This window comes from Balaenoptera acutorostrata, chromosome 3, assembly GCF_949987535.1.
Source record: "Balaenoptera acutorostrata chromosome 3, mBalAcu1.1, whole genome shotgun sequence".
Classification (NCBI taxonomy): domain Eukaryota; kingdom Metazoa; phylum Chordata; class Mammalia; order Artiodactyla; family Balaenopteridae; genus Balaenoptera; species Balaenoptera acutorostrata.
The window spans coordinates 148,275,655-148,293,616 of NC_080066.1; the positions used below are offsets into that span (position 1 = coordinate 148,275,655).

At 44.8% G+C, this 17,962-nt stretch overlaps 2 protein-coding genes across 8 annotated transcripts in view; one reads left to right on the forward strand and one right to left on the reverse strand.

Annotated features, from left to right (window-relative positions):
• The window catches only part of EXD2 (exonuclease 3'-5' domain containing 2), a 99,202-nt gene extending 93,175 nt beyond the window's left edge, over nt 1-6,027 (forward strand). For all 7 annotated transcript variants that reach the window (XM_057543823.1, XM_057543822.1, XM_057543821.1 and 4 more), the window contains one exon: nt 2,489-6,027. In XM_057543823.1, coding sequence (XP_057399806.1) covers nt 2,489-2,705 — 217 coding nt within the window. In that variant the 3' untranslated portion in view covers nt 2,706-6,027. The remainder of the gene's footprint in view (nt 1-2,488) is intronic.
• Nucleotides 6,028-10,446: 4,419 nt separating this feature from the next.
• On the reverse strand, nt 10,447-11,388 carry LOC103013086 (60S ribosomal protein L21-like). Its single transcript, XM_057544074.1, has one exon. The coding sequence runs from the start codon at nt 11,363-11,365 to the stop codon at nt 10,883-10,885; it is 483 nt and encodes a 160-aa protein (XP_057400057.1). The 5' UTR covers nt 11,366-11,388; the 3' UTR covers nt 10,447-10,882.
• Nucleotides 11,389-17,962: the final 6,574 nt, after the last annotated feature.

Sequence of the window (17,962 nt, forward strand, 5' to 3'; positions counted from 1 at the left end):
TGTGTGTTATATGTCCAAACTATTTTTAAAAAGGCGGATATGGGGGGCTTCCCTGGTGGCGCAGTGGTTGAGAATCTGCCTGCCAATGCAGGGGACACGGGTTTGAGCCCTGGTCTGGGAAGATCCCACATGCCACAGAGCAACTGGGCCCGTGAGCCACAATTACTGAGCCTGCGCGTCTGGAGCCTGTGCTCCGCAACAAGAGAGGCCGCGACAGTGAGAGGCCAGCGCACCGCGATGAAGAGTGGCCCCCGCTTGCCACAACTAGAGAAAGCCCTCGCACAGAAACGAAGACCCAAAACAGCCATAAATAAATAAATTTAAAAAAAAAAAAAAGGCAGATATGGGAAAGAGGATGTTTTTATTTTTTATTTATTTATTTATTTTTAATTTTTATTTTTTTTAAATTTTTAAATATTATATTTCATTTTAAAAATTTATTGGAAAAAAGAAACAAAACTGAAGAACTTGCTAAACTTCGAATAAAAGTTTCTTCTCAACAGTATATATAAATTCTTAAAGATCCCAATAAAGTTTAACATTTTTCAAAACCTTTGGAAAGTGGGTCATTATACAAAAAGTGATAAATCACTCTCTAGAAAAGAAAATCCCGGTAAAGTAATTATGGTTGTGGCTATCATAAATCCACAGTGATTATACCTGAATTGAGAACGTCCGTCAGCCTTCTCTTTTCCTATGAATTACCTGAATAGTGTTTGTTTGACTTTGTTATTTCAAACGGCACTGTTCTTTAAACTCCATCAACTCCTAAAAAATTATGTCAAAATTTCATTTGGGGAGCATGATTTATTTTCATCTTGTTTTTTTGTAACCTCAGTTTGTAATTGCCTTTCTTTTTTCTTGACAGGAAAAATAATCACTCATTTTGTATGACACCATCTACTTTCTTCTTAAAGACATTTTCATGTAGCCCTCAGACTTCATGTTCTACTTTGGAACGATTATTTCTATGCCAGCAGTAAAGGAGTCGTTCTGAGATTTATCTTTTCTTTCCAGGGATACGTTAGTTCTACCTTAAAACTCATATCCTCTTCTTTCTCAGATTTCTTTTTGGATTTGTATCCTGAATTTATGCTTTTTAATTGTTTATAGTTTTTTTTTAAAGGTGCATGACCAAATAAACTTGCTGAGTCTTTTTGTGCTGGAAAGCACCTAATTTTGCCCACATGCTTGAATGCTAATGTGGTTTTCCTCATACCATTGTTACTCCATTGTTGTTAAACATTAGATTTTGCTCATGAGAAGTCTAGTGTTTGTTTAATACTTGCTCCTATTTTTTTAAAAGAAAGTTTAGAATCTTTCTCTGTGGAGTTCTGAAATGCTCACCAGTCAATACTTATATGTGAGTTGTTTATCTACCTTTCAGAAATTCTTCCAAGTTTTCATTTGCTAATAATCACTTCCTTTTCACTGTCAGTTCTGTTTCTTTTATTATTAATAGTAAGTAATGCGGCCAGTACCCCAATTTGAACTAGCATTTCATATTTGTTCTTTCATTTGGCACTAACTACTTTAGCAAACACAAATATTAGTAAGACCACCTTCATCCATAAGGAAATAAAACATGCAAACAAATAATCACAATATAAGGCTTTTAGGGCACATTTCATTAAATGTCTTGTACACTGATGTGTATAAAATCGATGACTGATTAAAAAAAGAATTGCAGTACAATACGAGGATGTTTTTAAAAGCATCAAAATAACCAACCCTTTAGGAGTCAAGCAACCTCTCCATAAACCCCTGTCGAAGCGTCTTGGCCCATAGCGTTTGGAGCCACTGTGATACTGTCCTGAGCTTGTTTCCCTCAGACCCTGGTCCTTTTTTTTTTTTTTTTTTTTAAACATCTTTATTGGAGTATAATTGCTTTACAATGGTGTGTTAGTTTCTGCTTTATAACAAAGTGAATCAGTTATACATATACATATGTTCCCATATCTCTTCCCTCTTGCATCTCCCTCCCTCACACCCTCCCTATCCCACCCCTCTAGGTGGTCACAAAGCACCGATCTGATCTCCCTGTGCTATGCGACTGCTTCCCACTAACTATCTATTTTACATTTGGTAGTTATATATGTCTATGCCACTCTCTCACCCTGTCACATCTTACCCCTCCCCCTCCCCATATCCTCACGTCCATTCTGTAGTAGGTCTGTGTCTTTATTCCCGTCTTGCCACTAGGTTCTTCATGACCTTTATTTTCCCCTTAGATTCCATATATATGTGTTAGCATACTGTATTTGTTTTTCTCTTTCTGACTTACTTCACTCTGTATGACAGACTCTAACTCTCTATTTACAATAGCCAGGACATGGAAGCAACCTAAGTGTCCATCATCGGATGAATGGATAAAGAAGATGTGGCACATATATACACTGGAATATTACTCAGCCATAAAAAGAAATGAAATGGAGGTATTTGTAGTGAGGTGGATGGAGTTAGACCCTTGTCCTTTGTGTCTTGACAGGATCTCCAATGAAAACTACATTCCTCACGGGCTGAAGGTGGTTCAGCGCCACACCCAGGGCGGGCTGCGCTCCCTCATGCAGCTGGAGAGCCGCTGGCGGCAGCACTTCCTGGATTCCATGCAGCCCAAGCACCTGCCCCAGCAGTGGTCGGTGGACCACAACCACCAGAAGCTGCTCCGGAAGTACGGCGAGGACCTTCCCATCAAGCTGTCGTGACAGCTGCTTCCCTTCCACGTTGGGACAGCTGGGAAGCTGCAGCCAGGGGTGAAAAGTCACCTCTTCCTGTTTTAATGTCATTGTCGAAGGCTGGTGACACAACTCACAATACTAACCTGTACTGATCCCAGGACGCTTCTGGTGGAGCAAGGCTGTTGTTTTCAGGGGGAGCTTATGGTCTTGAATTTTAGTAGGGCAGGGTGAGAGCTCTTTACTCCACCCTCTTATTTTATTTTTCTGGACAAATGGGAGCCTTGGCCTTCATTTTACTCTCCCTCTTCTGCTTTCCCTGTACAGGCGACAAATGAAGGGTCCTCCCTGAAGTGTCTTGTCAAGACACTCCGGTTTTTAATGCTTTTCCTCCCTGTCCAGCATGTTGGTTCATCTCAAACAGGAGCTGTCAAGTATTTCAAGCCCATCAGGTTAGGAGGGGAAAAAAACGTTCTTCTAGAGGTTGTAGAGGAGAAAAGGGGTTGGATCCATATTCCCAGTTCAACTTCATAATTAGAAATTCTTTGGCTTAATGCTCTGCGGTAATTCACCTGGTTGGGATCCAGCCCATCTGGGTTGCTTCGGTTTATTTCACATGCTTGAAAATGCTCCCGTTTACACATTCAGGACCAAAGCAGCAACTTCCTGCCATATGTTTTCACCCTAACGCTGGAGGGAATTCTTTTCTGGAAAGAGGCCTTCAGCCTGGGTGGGGCACAGAGAAGCACAAGAACCATCTCCCAAGAGAACTTGGATAACTTGCTCAGCTTTCCCTTTCTGCTGTTTCTTGCAAGCCTCCTGCCCAGAACGGCAAGGTTTTTAGCTTAATCCCTTTCTGAGAGGAAGGTTATCTTTTCTCAGAATCAGTATCTGGTCCCTTCAGTGTTCCATCAGGTTTGCAATACTGACCTCTTTTAAGCTCTTAATTCTTTCCCAGAGTCATTTGGTTAGGTTGAGAGGATTTCTCCATCTCCCTTCATGCCTGGGACGCCAAGACTAATTAATACATTTCGATGTTCAAAACGGTGGTGTTTCATCTTTCCAAACGTGAGGGCACCACTTGGAGCACGGAATCAACTTCTTAGTGGTTAGTATTTTTACAAAGTATTAGGAAAACTTTCTTACCTTACAAGATCTTAACAAGCTTAAAAAAGAGCTTTATGGGGCTTCCCTGGTGGCGCAGTGGTTAAGAATCTGCCTGCCAATGCAGGGGACACAGGTTCGAGCCCTGGTCCGGGAAGATCCCACATGCCACGGAGCAACTAAGCCTGTGCGCCACAACTACTGAGCCTGCGCTCTAGAGCCCACGAGCTGCAACTACTGAGCCCGCGTGCCACAACTACTGAAGTCCGCACACCTAGAGCCCATGCTCTGCAACAAGAGAAGCCACGGCGATGAGAAGCCCGTGCACCGCAACAAAGAGTAGCCCCCACTCGCCGCAGCTAGAGAAAGCCCATGCGCAGCAACGAAGACCCAACGCAGCCAAAAATAAATTAATTAAATAAATAAATTTATTAAAAAAAAAAAAAAAAGAGCTTTATGGCCAGAATTCAACAAGAGCTCTGTTGTTTCGGAATTGTGCCCGAGTTGGTGATGGTTGCTCTAACACTGATAAATAAAACAGCTTCTAAGCACAAAGTTCATTGATTGTAAACGTAAAACCTTTTTCTTCATAATTTTATAGAATCGGCAAATACTCTTGGGGAACGAGATCTTTATGCTATAGGTCCCTGCCGTGTGGCAGCCCATGGTATGTGTGCAGGTGTCGTCGTGTGCCTCCGCCAACAGCTTTGGCCTGTCGACAGCAGCCCACAACACGTGCACACCCTGCAGTTTGTTCCTCTGCCCTTTCATCCCCACTCATCCTCGAATAGGTGTTTCTGGGATCTAAACTAGAAAGTCTTGAAGACAAATAGTACCAGCTGCTTTGGGGACGGTTTGTTCAACACACTAGGTTATTATGGGGCAGGTTCCTCAGGGGCTGTTACTGCCCACAGCCCGGGGCAGAGAACTGTGGAGACGGATAAGTGGTTGTCGTAGTCAGGCTTGCCACAAGGGGGCGTGGTAGATCTTGCTTTATATTCATTTTTGAGAAGTAAGGGGCTTTGATAACATGGTTTCTAAACATAACTCATGACTTATGTTTCAGATTGTGTCTCACTTTGAGTCATTTTGACAGCCTTACAAGAAAAACGTCTTCCTCCGAAACAAGAGAGTAGGGCTCTTCCTTTCTCTTTCCCTGTGATCCTCATACTGAGAGGTGAGAACCACGTTAAGAGGTCGTTTAAGGCGCTGTGGTTACTGCGGAAGGAGGAATGGCTTCTCCAGTAGAGCTCCCTGCAAACCTTAGTAATGTAGAGCCAGCAGCCACGGTAGAGGAAACATCTAGACTGTGGCACCCTCGATTTCTCATCCTTTTCAGAACAGTGACTGTGTAGGTTTGAATCTTTTTGTTTTCTGAGTCAGCCTTGGACGCCTTTCTCTAAGACTGACAATCGCTATCTCTAGTGAGTTATTTTAGGGCGGGCATATTTTAACATAAAATTTTTTTCTGATACAAAAGTAATGTGTATGCTTGTTAGAGACGAATCTAAAGAAAGAATGAAAATCCATCTTCCCTCCATGTAGCACAGAGCTAATCTCTGCTGGTATGTTTATGAATTTCCTTTCAGTATTGAAAAACGCATATAACATGTAAGGTGTTTAAACAAACTGGAGAGTCATATATACAGCTTGGTATACAATTTGCTTCCCTCGTTTAACATGGTATCACAAGTAATTTCTTGTGTCTTTAAATCTTGGAAAGTAGATTTGCAGTAACTCTACCTTACCTTATTATCCATTCCCACACTGTTAAATTTTGGTTGTTTCAGATCCTTTGTTAATATCAATGATGTTGTGATGAACTTTTTTGTGTATAAATCTTTGACCATATCTTTGCTAACTTCTTTAGGTTAGAACCCTAGAAATTGGGTTGCGAGGAGGGGGACTCACATTGCTGGAGTGAGTACAAATTGATATCACCTTTTAGGAATTTCTGTGACGGGAATGCTTCCCTTTGACCCTTTAACTCACGTCCCAGTGCATTTGCTGAGCTTCGTCCCCTGTGAGTAGAGGTGAGTGGACAGTATCACAGCAAAGGCCTCTCTGAATGTGCCTGACCGTTACGATTGCAGGCTAAGAGTCTTTTCTCTGCTTCCCTTCTGTCTGTCTCCCATCCTTTATTGCCTCATTCCCCCTTGCAGCAGTGTTTTTTGGAAATACTGTTTGTTTTAAAATAAAAATGTAAAAAAATTTAATTAAAAATAAAAAAATTTATTTTAAAATAAAAGCTATAGACTTTTTTTTTTCCTGATTGACAAGCAATTAGTGATTTGCCATCCTTAAGTGAACAAGGCACAATATTCAGGGATTTGTTGCCTCTTAAGAGTGCAGCCGTAAGTTCCTTATTCTTATCCATGTCACAGACAGAGATCAGATGACAAAATGTGTCCTGTTGAAATAAAGCCATTTTAATCCCTCATTTTAGACTCTTAGGGACCCAGCAAGCAGAAAGAGCTTTTGTTCAGCTTTGTATTCTAACGTTTGGGGTCCCTAACATTTGACTATAATTTAAATTCTTTGTTACCTTGCCTCTTTGAGTTTTTCATTCATTCATTTACCTTTTCTTCCTTTGTTTTTTTTTTTTCTTCATTGTGTCTCATCCTCTGAGAGGTATCAGAGTTTCTCAGTTTACTAGTTTGCTAATTGTTACATATTTTAAAAGGATCCTTCTTTCTGGTCTCTTGTCTTTTCTGTGGTTTACCTGGTCATTTTTTTAGAGTACTTCATCCCTCAGGAATACAGTGAGAATCAGTTTTTCTTGGATGAAATAAGCTGTAAGAGGGTGTAAGAATGATTCCCGTATAGTTAACTCTTGATCTGAGTAATATAAAAAAAAATACATAATCCTCAGAATACTCTTATTTTGGAATTCAGTTATTCTTTTTAGGTATTCACCAAGTTGCCCCCTCATGCTGGAGCCAAATACCTTCTGTCTTTCCCCAGTCCTGGGACAGTTTTGCATCAGGTGATGGAGCAGGGCTGACATGCAGCCAAATGTTCATTCCACTTGTTCAAAAGTACCTGTTCCACCTACCCTACCAGGGAGATGTCTTTGCCTGTGGCACCAAGGTCCTTACTTAACTGGCAACATGTTATTTGGGAAGGTGGGAAGTACATTAGACCATTGTTTCCTTCTAACCAACTTTGTCTGTGGCCAACTCTGGTTATTGGCAGTCCCTAGACGCTGTGGGTACTGGACCAAATGGGCAATCATGTGGGAGATAACCAAGAGCTGACTTGCTGTGCATAGGAATAGGGAATGTCGAAGGACCTAGTTCACACATCCTGGGCTGTTCCCTCCTCCAAGGCAGTGGTACTTGCTGCCTTAAAAGGTCATTCTGTGCTCTGACTGAATGGAGATAGTTAATCTCATACCCTCCAGATTGAACTCAAAGCATTTGCCCTCCTTGCAACTTCCTTGTTTTTAATTCTTGAATTTTTCTCTCTTGCTCAATGGGTAGCCTGTTGCCTTTCTGCCAGCATAAGCTTCAAGAGCTGCTGAGTTTGCAGTCAGCATTATTATAAGCGTGATGTGTGGTTCAGATATTCCTGAGTTGGAGAGGCTACTTGTATTCTACTCCTGTTTCCCAGAGATCTCCCTTCTCAGGCTGCAACATGCTGGGGCAGAGTTGGGATTCTGACTACTCAGACCACCAGGGTATCTATTAAGTCCTGGATAAGAATCCAAAATTTGAGCTTAGTAAGCTAACAGGGCTGAAAAGAAATAGGAGATTGAGACACAGGTAGTTTTAAAGAAGGTACATATATTTGGTTGGTGGGGGTGATGGGCGTATAGTCTATGGACTTCATATTTTGCTTTTTCCTAAACTCAGTTGTATAGTGTGTTGGAAGATCAGAGGAGTGGGTTGGTGACCGGGGTTCTGGTTGTGGTCATCAGCTGTGTGTCTTTGGACCAATCACTTAGCTTTTCTGGACTCCTTTCTGTACCTGTAAAATTAGGAGTTTGAATTAGATGTGCTGTAGGGGCCCTACTAGTGTAGCATTCTTTAATACATCCCACCGTTTCTTTTTTTTTTTTTTTAATTATTTATTTATTTTTGGCTGCATTGGGTCTTCGTTGCTGCTTGCGGTCTTTCTCTAGTTGCAGAGAGCGGGGACTACTCTTCGTTGTGGTGCGCGGGCTTCTCATTGCAGTGGCTTCTCTTGTTGCAGAGCACGTGCTCTAGGCGCGCGGGCTCAGTAGTTGTGGCCCACGGGCTCAGTTGCTCCGCGGCATGTGGGGTCTTCCCGGACCAGGGATCGAACCTGTGTCCCCTGCATTGGCAGGCAGATTCTTAACCACTGTGCCACCAGGGAAGCCCCCCACTGTTTCTTTATGTGGCCCTTTCCCTGGGGTGCTGCGTACCTTCTGCTTCATCGCACACTCTCATCCCACCCCCAGCCCTGGGAATGGAGGCTGTGCGTGAAAGGAAGGGGGCGAGGGAAGCAGGATGACACACGGTGTCCTCCTGGCCTCGTTGACTAGGGAGAAGCCTGCTCCCTCCATCTGGAGCTCCACTGGAGGTCAAAATACTCTTCTCACCAGAGTTGTACTGTGTGTGGCCTTAGGGAACTCACATTTCTATTCAGTTCACTATTTAACAGTAAAGAAAGAAGAGAAATCTTTATCTTCACCCACATCGCCAGTGCTTGTAAGGCTTAATAAGGGAAAAGCACAGAGTAGAAATGAGGCAACTTTTTTTTTTTTTAATTTTATTTATTTATTTATTTATTTATTTATTTATTTATTTATTTTTGGCTGTGTTGGGTCTTCGTTTCTGTGCGAGGGCTTTCTCTAGTTGCGGCGAGCGGGGGCCACTCCTCATCGCGGTGCGCGGGCCTCTCACCATCGCGGCCTCTCTTGTTGCGGAGCACAGGCTCCAGACACGCAGGCTCAGCAATTGTGGCTCACGGGCCTAGTCGCTCCGCGGCATATGGGATCTTCCCAGACCAGGGATCGAACCCGTGTCCCCTGCATTGGCAGGCAGATTCTCAACCACTGCGCCACCAGGGAAGCCCATGAGGCAACTTTTGCCAAGTGTTGTAAATGGGGGGATGTTGGCGGGGGGTGAGGAGGGGAAGGATGTTTCTCAGTTTAAAGATAGGAGGAATTAAGGCTGTACCATAGAGAGAGAATTGAACGGAATTGGATACTTGAAAAGGAAAACATTAAACCAGTAAGTTAAAAATATTCTCTTTTTTTAATGTTGTCAGGACTGCCTAAGAAAATGTGAGGGGTCCACTGTGTTAACACATTGTTCTCCATCCGTGAGTCCTGAGACAAGATTAACTCCCAGGGAGACTTGAGAAGTCTCTGGGGGCTGCCTCTGTATAACCCTGACCTGCCTGGGACTTTGTCCTGCTTACCTTTGCCTCGCCACCAGTGAGACGGGACATGTGCAAAATGTAAAGTTTGTATTTTATAAGCTGCTGAGAGACATTTTTCCCATTTCCTATATATCCATTCCCTGTGACCTGGCAGGAAATACATTTTCCATTCCATCCTTGTGCTTAGTTTCAGTCCCAAAGAGGTATAGTGTATTGGCTTTTCTTTGTGTAGCACAGATTTATTTGTACCAAGTATGCTAAACTTGAGGCTTTTTTCACAATAATCCCTTCGATGTAGACATGAGCCCCCATTTTCTACCAAATTGGGGTCATTTTGTTGATGTTCCAGAAAAAATGACCAGATAGCCAAAAGAGAGGCTAAAGTAATATTTCTCTGCCCTCTCCTAGATGGACCCTAACTTTATCTAAAATGTTGACATCTTTTGTTAAATCTCATAGAGCCAACTGGAGCCCCAGTCAGCTGGCTTGGTTCCTTTCTAATCAAGATCTGTATGTTTGGCCCTGGAGGTTTGGTCAGCCTGAGCCGTAGCACACACGGCTCCCTCTGAGTTCTCGGATACAATGAGCAAGACTAAAGTTGGCTCAGAAAAGGGACAGAAGATGACTTGGGGTTAGTTTTTCCTTTTTTAAATGTTATACAAGTGCAGAGAGTTGGCTGCCATCCCCCTCTCAAACCATCAGCAGAGCTTGACCTTGGCCAAGATTTTGCCTCATCCTCTCGGCATTTTAGCATCGAGTTGCGTTTCAGCCATGGAATGCTTAACCAAAAGCACATGCTGTAGTGGTAGTTTCCAAAGAGCAAGGTTTTGCAGAAAGTCCGCAGCGTGCTGTTTTCTCAAAACAACAGTTTTCTCCGAACCGCCAACCCAATAAACCCCCAAATAGTGATTCTTTGGTTTATTTGTACACAAAGGCTGGGATTTTTGTTGCTGTTAATAATACTTTATTGGAGTACAATGTAATGAACATACAATAAAGTGTACAAATTTTAAAAGTACAGCTCAGTGAATTTTTACAAATGTATACACCCGTGTAATTATTAAGGGCTGGAGTTTTTTATATTACATGAAACACACTTCCTGATGATGTACAGCTTGGGGTTGGGAGGTTGTCCATTCATCTAACTGAGCAGATTACTGTAACACAGCAAATCCAGGTCAAAATGTGATAACATTTGGTGGTCTGAGTCCAGGCAGTTTGCCCTTTTGTCACACCTGGGGACTTGGGTGCTGCAAAGCTTCGTGATGTTTGTTTTTAACAAGTTACTTTTAAGAATGGGTAATATGTACACATAGTACAAAACTTCTTTTTAAATGTATAATGAAAAAGGAATCTCCTCCCCAGTCCTTTCCCTCCCTGACAATAACCACTGTTACAGTTACTTGTGCATTGTGCATCCTTCAGAGAGAGACAGAGACAGAATGTGAATGTGTGTGGGTTTTTTGGGGTTTTTTTTAAGTCTCAGGTTTCTTCTTTGATTGCTAAACAAGAATTTCTTTGCCCTTCTCCCCATACTCTAGGCTCTAGTCTAGGGCATTTGTGCAGAAACTTGGATCCTGCAGCCTCAGTAGGATTAATCCTATTTGTTTTGTACTGTAAAGTTCATACTCTGGATCTGTCATCTGGCTCTAAAGTTCATGGTTCTCACAGGATTGGCCATGAGTTGATAATTGTCTAGGCTGGGTTTTTTGGTTTTTTTTCACAGTCCAGGTCTTTTATTTTCTTTACACCCATCATGCCATGAATTCATAGGGAATGGGCTCCAACAGTTCAGGCTCCTTTCCATCGGTTCTCACAAAGTGTGCTTCTCTGGGTGGCGCAGACTGGTGCTCCAGTTGAACCCAAGTACCTTTCTCTTTGGCTTCCTTCTTTTTCTGATCATTTTCCTTCACCCGTTTCAGGAAGCTATCTCGCCTCTTAGAGTGCTTAATATGCTTGATATGCACATTAATTCTCTTGGCAAGAATCTTGCCCTTAACTTGTTTGTTTACAATGATGCCAACAGCATGCTGGGTAACGTTGTAGACGCTCCCAGTTTTGCCATGGTAACGATTGTGGGGCATTCCTTTTTGAACAGTGCCCATTCCCTTGATATCTACAATATCACCTTTCTTATGGATTCGCATGCATGTGGCCAAAGGAGCAACTTCATGTTTTCTAAAAGGCCTAGAGAACATGTAGCGGGTGCCCCTCCTCTTTCCCTTTGTGTTGATCATTTTGGCGAATTACTGGAAGATGGCCGTTCCGGCCGAAAAGAAGTAGGCTGGGTTTTTTACATTAGGCTTTCTACTTCTTTTAATATATATTTGAAATTTTCTGTAATAAAATTTTTTTAAAAATTATTTCTTTAGCAGTAGCTCCTGCAACACACCTGTCTGTTTAAGTTTTGCATTTGTTTTAAAGTAAGGTTTAAATTGCAACCTAAAAGCAAACCATAGATGGATCTCTAGATAGTCCCATCCTCCACCCCCTACATCCATCCAAATCAGTCATTCAAAATTCCAAAGTTACAAACATGAACCAGGATGATTATTCACCTTCAAAAGCCATCCTTCTTTTTAAACATAAGGTTGACCTCAAATTTATTTTGAAAAGCCAACTTCTCTGGCAGGCAAAATTTCATTTGATCTGTACACTAAGTTTCTCAAGAATGTAAATCTCATGCAAAGCAGAGGACTTATATTCAGCCTTGAAGAGTATTTTATACAATATATGGGCTGAAGAGCCAGGGAAGGAAGAACCTCTCAGACCCACCCTCTCAGTTGGGGAGAAAACATAGCTTGCATGGTTTGGCCGCATCTCCTAGCGGCCACCTTCTTTTGTACTCCTCTGTGACAGGTGGATGAGGGGTCAGGTCTTCTCCAGATCAGAGATTCCCAAAAGATACACAGCCCGGGGAAAGGTTTTCCAATTCAAATCCCATATGGTTTCCCTAGGGCCATTTTATCCTTGATGTCCTTTCATGCTCTCTACTTTGTCTTGCTGTAATCTAATCACCCAAGGCCTCTCCAGTTATCATTAAGTATGTTCCCACTGGTCAGGGAGCTCCCTTTGAGCATCCCTTTAGAGCAGCTGTCACATTTGAGCAGCATCTGTTTTCTGACAAGCTTGAAGACAGAATGAAGGAAGTCACTGAGTCTTTCCCGGTGGAAGTGCATGACACAAGTAACCATTGGGACTGCGATAGGATGCTGTGAGTTGAGTGGCCTGGCAGCTCGTGTGTGCAGGGAGAGGTGGGTGATTCCTAGATGGGGCAGTGGATCTTCATGGTCTCAGCCCTGTGGTCCATGCAGGGTCCTAACGCTGGAATGGTTCCCTAAGCCTTTGGCTCCAGCTCTTTCTGGGCAGGGAAAAAGAACGAGGCAAAATGCCTGGTGTGTTTTAAATAGATTCTGCTTGCTGCAGCCAATAAACCCAACAGCTTGGGAGGTGAGTGACCCTTCCTGAGAGATTTCTGTTGCACCATTTCTCCGGCCTCCAGCCCCGCAAGTGCCGACCACCCCCTCCCCTCCTGCTCCTCCCCTCTGACCTAACTCCCTTGCTCTCTGGATGGTTTCTGTTCAGGCCTTTCTGGTTTTAGTATTTATTACACATTTATTGGTCTTCGCTCTCTGCGTTTTCTTTCCCTGAAGCTGCTTTTCCTCACGCGCTGTATCTTTTCATCTCTTGGAGTCTTGTTTCCGTCCACTCTCTCAAGAGCACATCTCCATCTGCTGCTCCTTGTCTGACTCTGTCATGGCTTCTCAATTGTCCTCTTGCCCCAACCTGGGCTTTACTGACCCTGGAAAGAAAGAATGGAGGGCGGAGGAATCCACCTTGAGCAATCCCAGTTGTAGGACAGGTAGCGGCTCCAGTCTGGGAAGTGGACCTTAAAGATGGCAGCTGTTTCTGGGCAGGGTGGCAGTGCAGTAGGCAAGCCAAAGGAGGAGGAATCAGAGAAGACAGGAGGGGTGGAGTGGCCCAGCACCCATCGAAGGTGACAATCAGAAAAGGAGGTGGAAGAGGAAGGCCAGGTGGAAGCTGGATGTCGTGAGGGAAAGCTGAGGAGGAGCTGGCACCGGGGGAGAAAACCAGGGACGTGGGACCCTGCCAGAGATGCTGCAGCCCAGCTCTGCTGAGCAGAGGCAGGCAGAGTGGGCTTGGGGCCAGGAGAAGAGAGCACCTTAGAGACCCTTTCTCCCCACTCTTCTCTGGCCCTTTTGTTTTTCTCTTTCATGTTTCTGTCTTCATGTTATATTAGCAGCAGAAAACAACACAAAACAAAAGGCGGTCTGGGGACTTCCCTGGTGGCGCAGTGGATAAGACTCTGCGCTTCCAATGCAGGGGGCCTGAGTTCGATCCCTGGCCAGGGAACTAGATCCCACATGCATGCTGCAACTAAGAGTTCGCATGCCCCAACTAAGGAGCTGGCGAGCCTCAACTAAGTAGCCCATGAGCTGCAACTAAGGAACCCACCTGCCGCAACTAAGGAGCCTGCCTGCTGCAACTAAGACCCAATGCAACTAAATAAATAAATAAATATTAAAAAGGGAAAAAAAAAAAGGCAGTCTGTCTTTGAAAGGGAATGGCGAGATCTGGAGGATTTAAGGCTGGATGCACTTCCGCCTATGCTGAACTCTTAGGCCCTTTGCCTGTCTGGCTGCTGGGGCCACGAAGGCCAGCCCCTTAATGGAGCACCTTGAATAGAGGCCCCGTACCAGCTTGACAGTCCAGCTGGAGTGCCACCAACAGTAGGAGTGGTGGCACTCCCCAGCAAGGGCAGCCAGCAGTAATGTGCATCCACAGACCCCCTCCAGGCACACAGGGAAGCCAGGGGAGCAGGGATGTTGGCTAACCCAGCCAGAGGGCTTGGGCTGAGGGGTGGCTTCCAGAGAATGATGCCAGCCCCATCATGGGCTCCTCCCCCGCTAGGAACTAAGCTGCAGAGGGGCCTGTGGTCGAAGAAAGAGAAAGGAAAACTCTTGCTTAAAAAAGTTTTTAATTGAAGAGGTAATAAATGCATGTGGCAAAAAATTCAAAAGGTACAAAAAAATACATGCAGTGAAATCTCCCACTTCCGTTCACCTCGGGCTCCCCTCCTCAGAGGAGTCCCTGGATGTAACAGTTTCTTGAACATTCTTCCAATTTCTCCTCTTGAGTTTGCTGTATTCTGGAAATTTTCAGATTCTTCATGCAGTGGAACATTTTAAATTGTCTGGGTGTATATGTATGTATGTAATATGGGCCGGGGGACCCAATGATAATAAAGAAAATTGTATCTCGGTTTATTGCCAATAATTCTTGCTGGGGCAGGGAATGGTTTAAAAAATTAAAATAAGTAAACAGAATCCTAAAATACCAGCACCAGAAAGGACCTTCCAAATTCTTTTGTACCAAAGATCTCACTTGAAACATAAGTAAGGGGTCCAGATAAGTGACTTTTCCAGGGTCACCAAGCTAGCCTATGGCACAACTAGGACTAAAACCCAGGTTCCCTACCTGCCAGTCATCCCAGTTGCCCAAGAACATACTAAATGCTCTGTCTTTAGGTAGTGGCCTTTGTAAACGTATGTGATTCAGAAATGGAAGGAAAGACAAATGCTTGGACACGGATTTAGAAATCTCCTCCACTGGACACAAATATAGGGAAAGAAATCAGTAATTCCAGGAAAAACCTGAAGTCCAACTCCAACTGAAAAATGTGCGCGCGCACACACACACACACACAGGCACACGCACGCTGGCACTGGCAGAAGACAGAAGACGGACGTCCGTAAAGTCTATTGTCTGTCTCTCCTGCTGAGCCCAGCAGAGGCTGTGAGAGGTGGCACGACCCCCAGCTCTGCTGAAGAACCTGCGGCCCTCGGACCCACTGTCACTGGGATGCAGGCAGAGGCAGGCATCTTTGGTTGGGCAAGAGGAAGAAATGCCAACCTAGACTAGAGGAAGAGGACAGTCTGTACGGGGACAGGGATGCCAAGGGAGAGAAGAATTTGTGCCTGGCCAGGCCACCACGGAGCCCTGCCACCACTGGCCCCATGAGTACTGGCAGCCCCAACTGTTTCTACCACCTACCAGGATGAAACACCCCAAGATTTATGTGCTGACAAAACGGCAGCATAATTTTTAAAATTCTCTCTGCTTTCACATCAGCTCCAGACACTGTGTACAATTTCAGTGTCCAAGCCAGACTGATGGCCCTTTCGATCGCTTCAGAGGGTGGCTCCAGTGAGAGGGGACATGTATGACTATAAACATTGGCTGTAGAAACCCTCAATTGCTTCGAAATGGTAAATTTCCAGGCAAAGTGGATCTGATGTCACACGCCTCCTGCATTAACAGCTTTTTCTTCCTCTTCAATTATTTTGGCTGGTAAGGGAGTGGAAATTACACTTCAAAATATATCGATGGGTATTTTCAGCCTTGCTGAGAGCTTCAAATTATATACCAATCCTGGGAACATTCCCTTAGTTTCCACTTCCCAGTTTCTCAAGGAAAATGGAGGTTTCGATTATAGGCACCATTAGATGGAAGGAAATGCAGGACCAGGACCACGGGTCTCTTTTCAATTCAAATGCTCTCTGGTCTTATCACCTGACCTATTTTTGAGCCAAATTTTGTTCCGGCCCTAGGTGTAGAGGTCCATCCTAACATGTACAAGATGATGAGTTCCTTGATAAAAAGACGAGTATGTCTAACAGCCTGGGTCCAGGGCTTGAATCAGGGCATCTGACAGGCAGGGGGAAAAAAAAAGCCAATTCTGTCTCTTCATCTTCACACGAGGGATCCAAAAGTCCTGACCTCTGGTGCACATGGCCTCTCCCCCATGCTTAGGTGCCGGGTACACGGGCAGCCTCCCAGCTACGTCTTTGCCTCAGCTGTGTTCTGGTTTTCTCTTCTCGACCTGACTGGCCTCTTCTGCTTTTCACCAGAGGACCAGACCAGGATTTACAGCTCCCTTCCTTGGCAGACCACAGAGAACTCAAGTTCAATTGAACAAGTCTCCCAAATCTGCTCCTCCTCCTGTGTTCCCCATTTCAGTTAGTGGTTACCTTACACCAAAGCACTTGTCTCCTACGCAAGAAATGTACATGTTATTCTCAAATCCTTTCTCTCACCTCCGCCTCCAACTGATCCCCAAATCCTTTGAGTCTACCCTCTTTCTCTTCTGCTCCAGTGTTTCTGCCCTAACCCAGGCCCACAGCATTGCTTGCTGGGACTATTGCAAAGTCATTGTAATCCCCCGCCACTAGTCTCCAGCCTCTTCACTAAAATTTATAACTGATCATGTCATTCCCTGTTACAAAATCTTGGGTGGCTCTCCATGGCTTACCAGAATAAGTCCAAACTTCTTACAAAAGCATACAAGACATCTGTTAACTGGCCCATCTACCTCTCTAATCTCGTTACCATCACCACTCCCTACCCAGTACACACCAAACCGCTGCCCATTTCCTGTGCTCCCTCCCATACACTTCCACACGTTAGTTCCTTGGTTTGCTCTTCCTCTGTGCAGAATGCCCTTCCACATCTTGTCCACCTGCTTATCCTTAATACTCAGCTCTCAGATGACTTCTTCCTTGTGATGAAGTCCCCTTTGTGTTTGAATAGAGCTCTGTTATACCCTTTTGTGACCATTTGTGCCTATTTCCCCATTATCAGTTACTGGGCTCCTCAGGCGGTGGAATCAGGTTTTGTTCGTTTTTGTATTCCTGGAACCTAGAAGTGCCTGGCATGGTAGGCATTCGAGAAGGAAAGGGAAGAAAGGGACTGGAAGTACCACCCTAATGGGCAAACAGGCATTGGCTTACCATCTGAGTGGGCAAGCTGGCATTTCAGTGGGACAGAATGGGGAGTAGCAGCAGCCTGCTGCCCTAGATACTTATTCATTCATTTACTCATTGCACAGATGCTTAGTGAGAGCTGCCATGATGCCCCATGCTGTGCTAGAATCTGGTGATACACAAAAGAAGGCTGCCAGGCCCAGAGGAACTCCCATTCCAGGGCGAGAGACAGGCATGTAACAGGCAGTGGCCTGACATTTTTGGCCAGCTGGTGTGCTCTGAGGATCTTTGCCACTCAGCTCCACAGAGGCTGTGGAGGAGGGGAAGGGGCGAAGGAGACAGGCAGTGAGATAGGGAGGTCAGGTAGGCCTTGCAAACGGCTCTGCCTCTGGGACCAATTCTGCTGACCAGCTGGCTTTATTTATGCATTTCTCCTTTGTAGGAATTCCTTGCTGTTAAGAAAAAGCATTTGACACATTTCTGATTAGCCCTCAAACTCTGCAATCCTATTATTCCCAAATGTAGCAGCTGGGTCATTTCATGATCAGTAATAACTTTTGTAGTTCCTGCAGTTATTCACCAAATCGGGGTCATTCCTTCCCTGACTTCTGGTGGAACCACAGAGGGTTTTCTCACCCCCTCATCTGGGGCAGCGGGGATTGGCTCCTGGCCCCATGGTTGGGGGGCCGTCAGCTGCTCCTGCGGAAGCGCTGGGAGGGAACCTGGGTTACTCACTACACCGGCCCACACTGACCCAAATGAGGTGCGCCCTTTCTCTGGGTGCTAGTCCTGCACCATCTCTCAGGTGCTTGACTTAAGACAGAAATGCATGCTGCACTGAGTACCCTGCCCATCTTCTTCCCTCCTTCCTTCCACCAACAAATACTCAATGAGGGACTTCCCTGGTGGCGCAGTGGTTTAGAATCCACCTGCCAATGCAGGGGACATGGGTTCGAGCCCTGGTCCGGGAAGATCCCACATGCCGCTGAGCAACTAAGCCCGTGCGCCACAACTACTGAGCCTGCGCTCTAGAGCCTGCGAGCCACAACT

Coding starts and splice junctions, on each gene's coding strand:
- LOC103013086 (XM_057544074.1), bottom strand. CDS start 11,365: ATGATCAACACAAAGGGAAAGAGGAGGGGCACCCGCTACATGTTCTCT.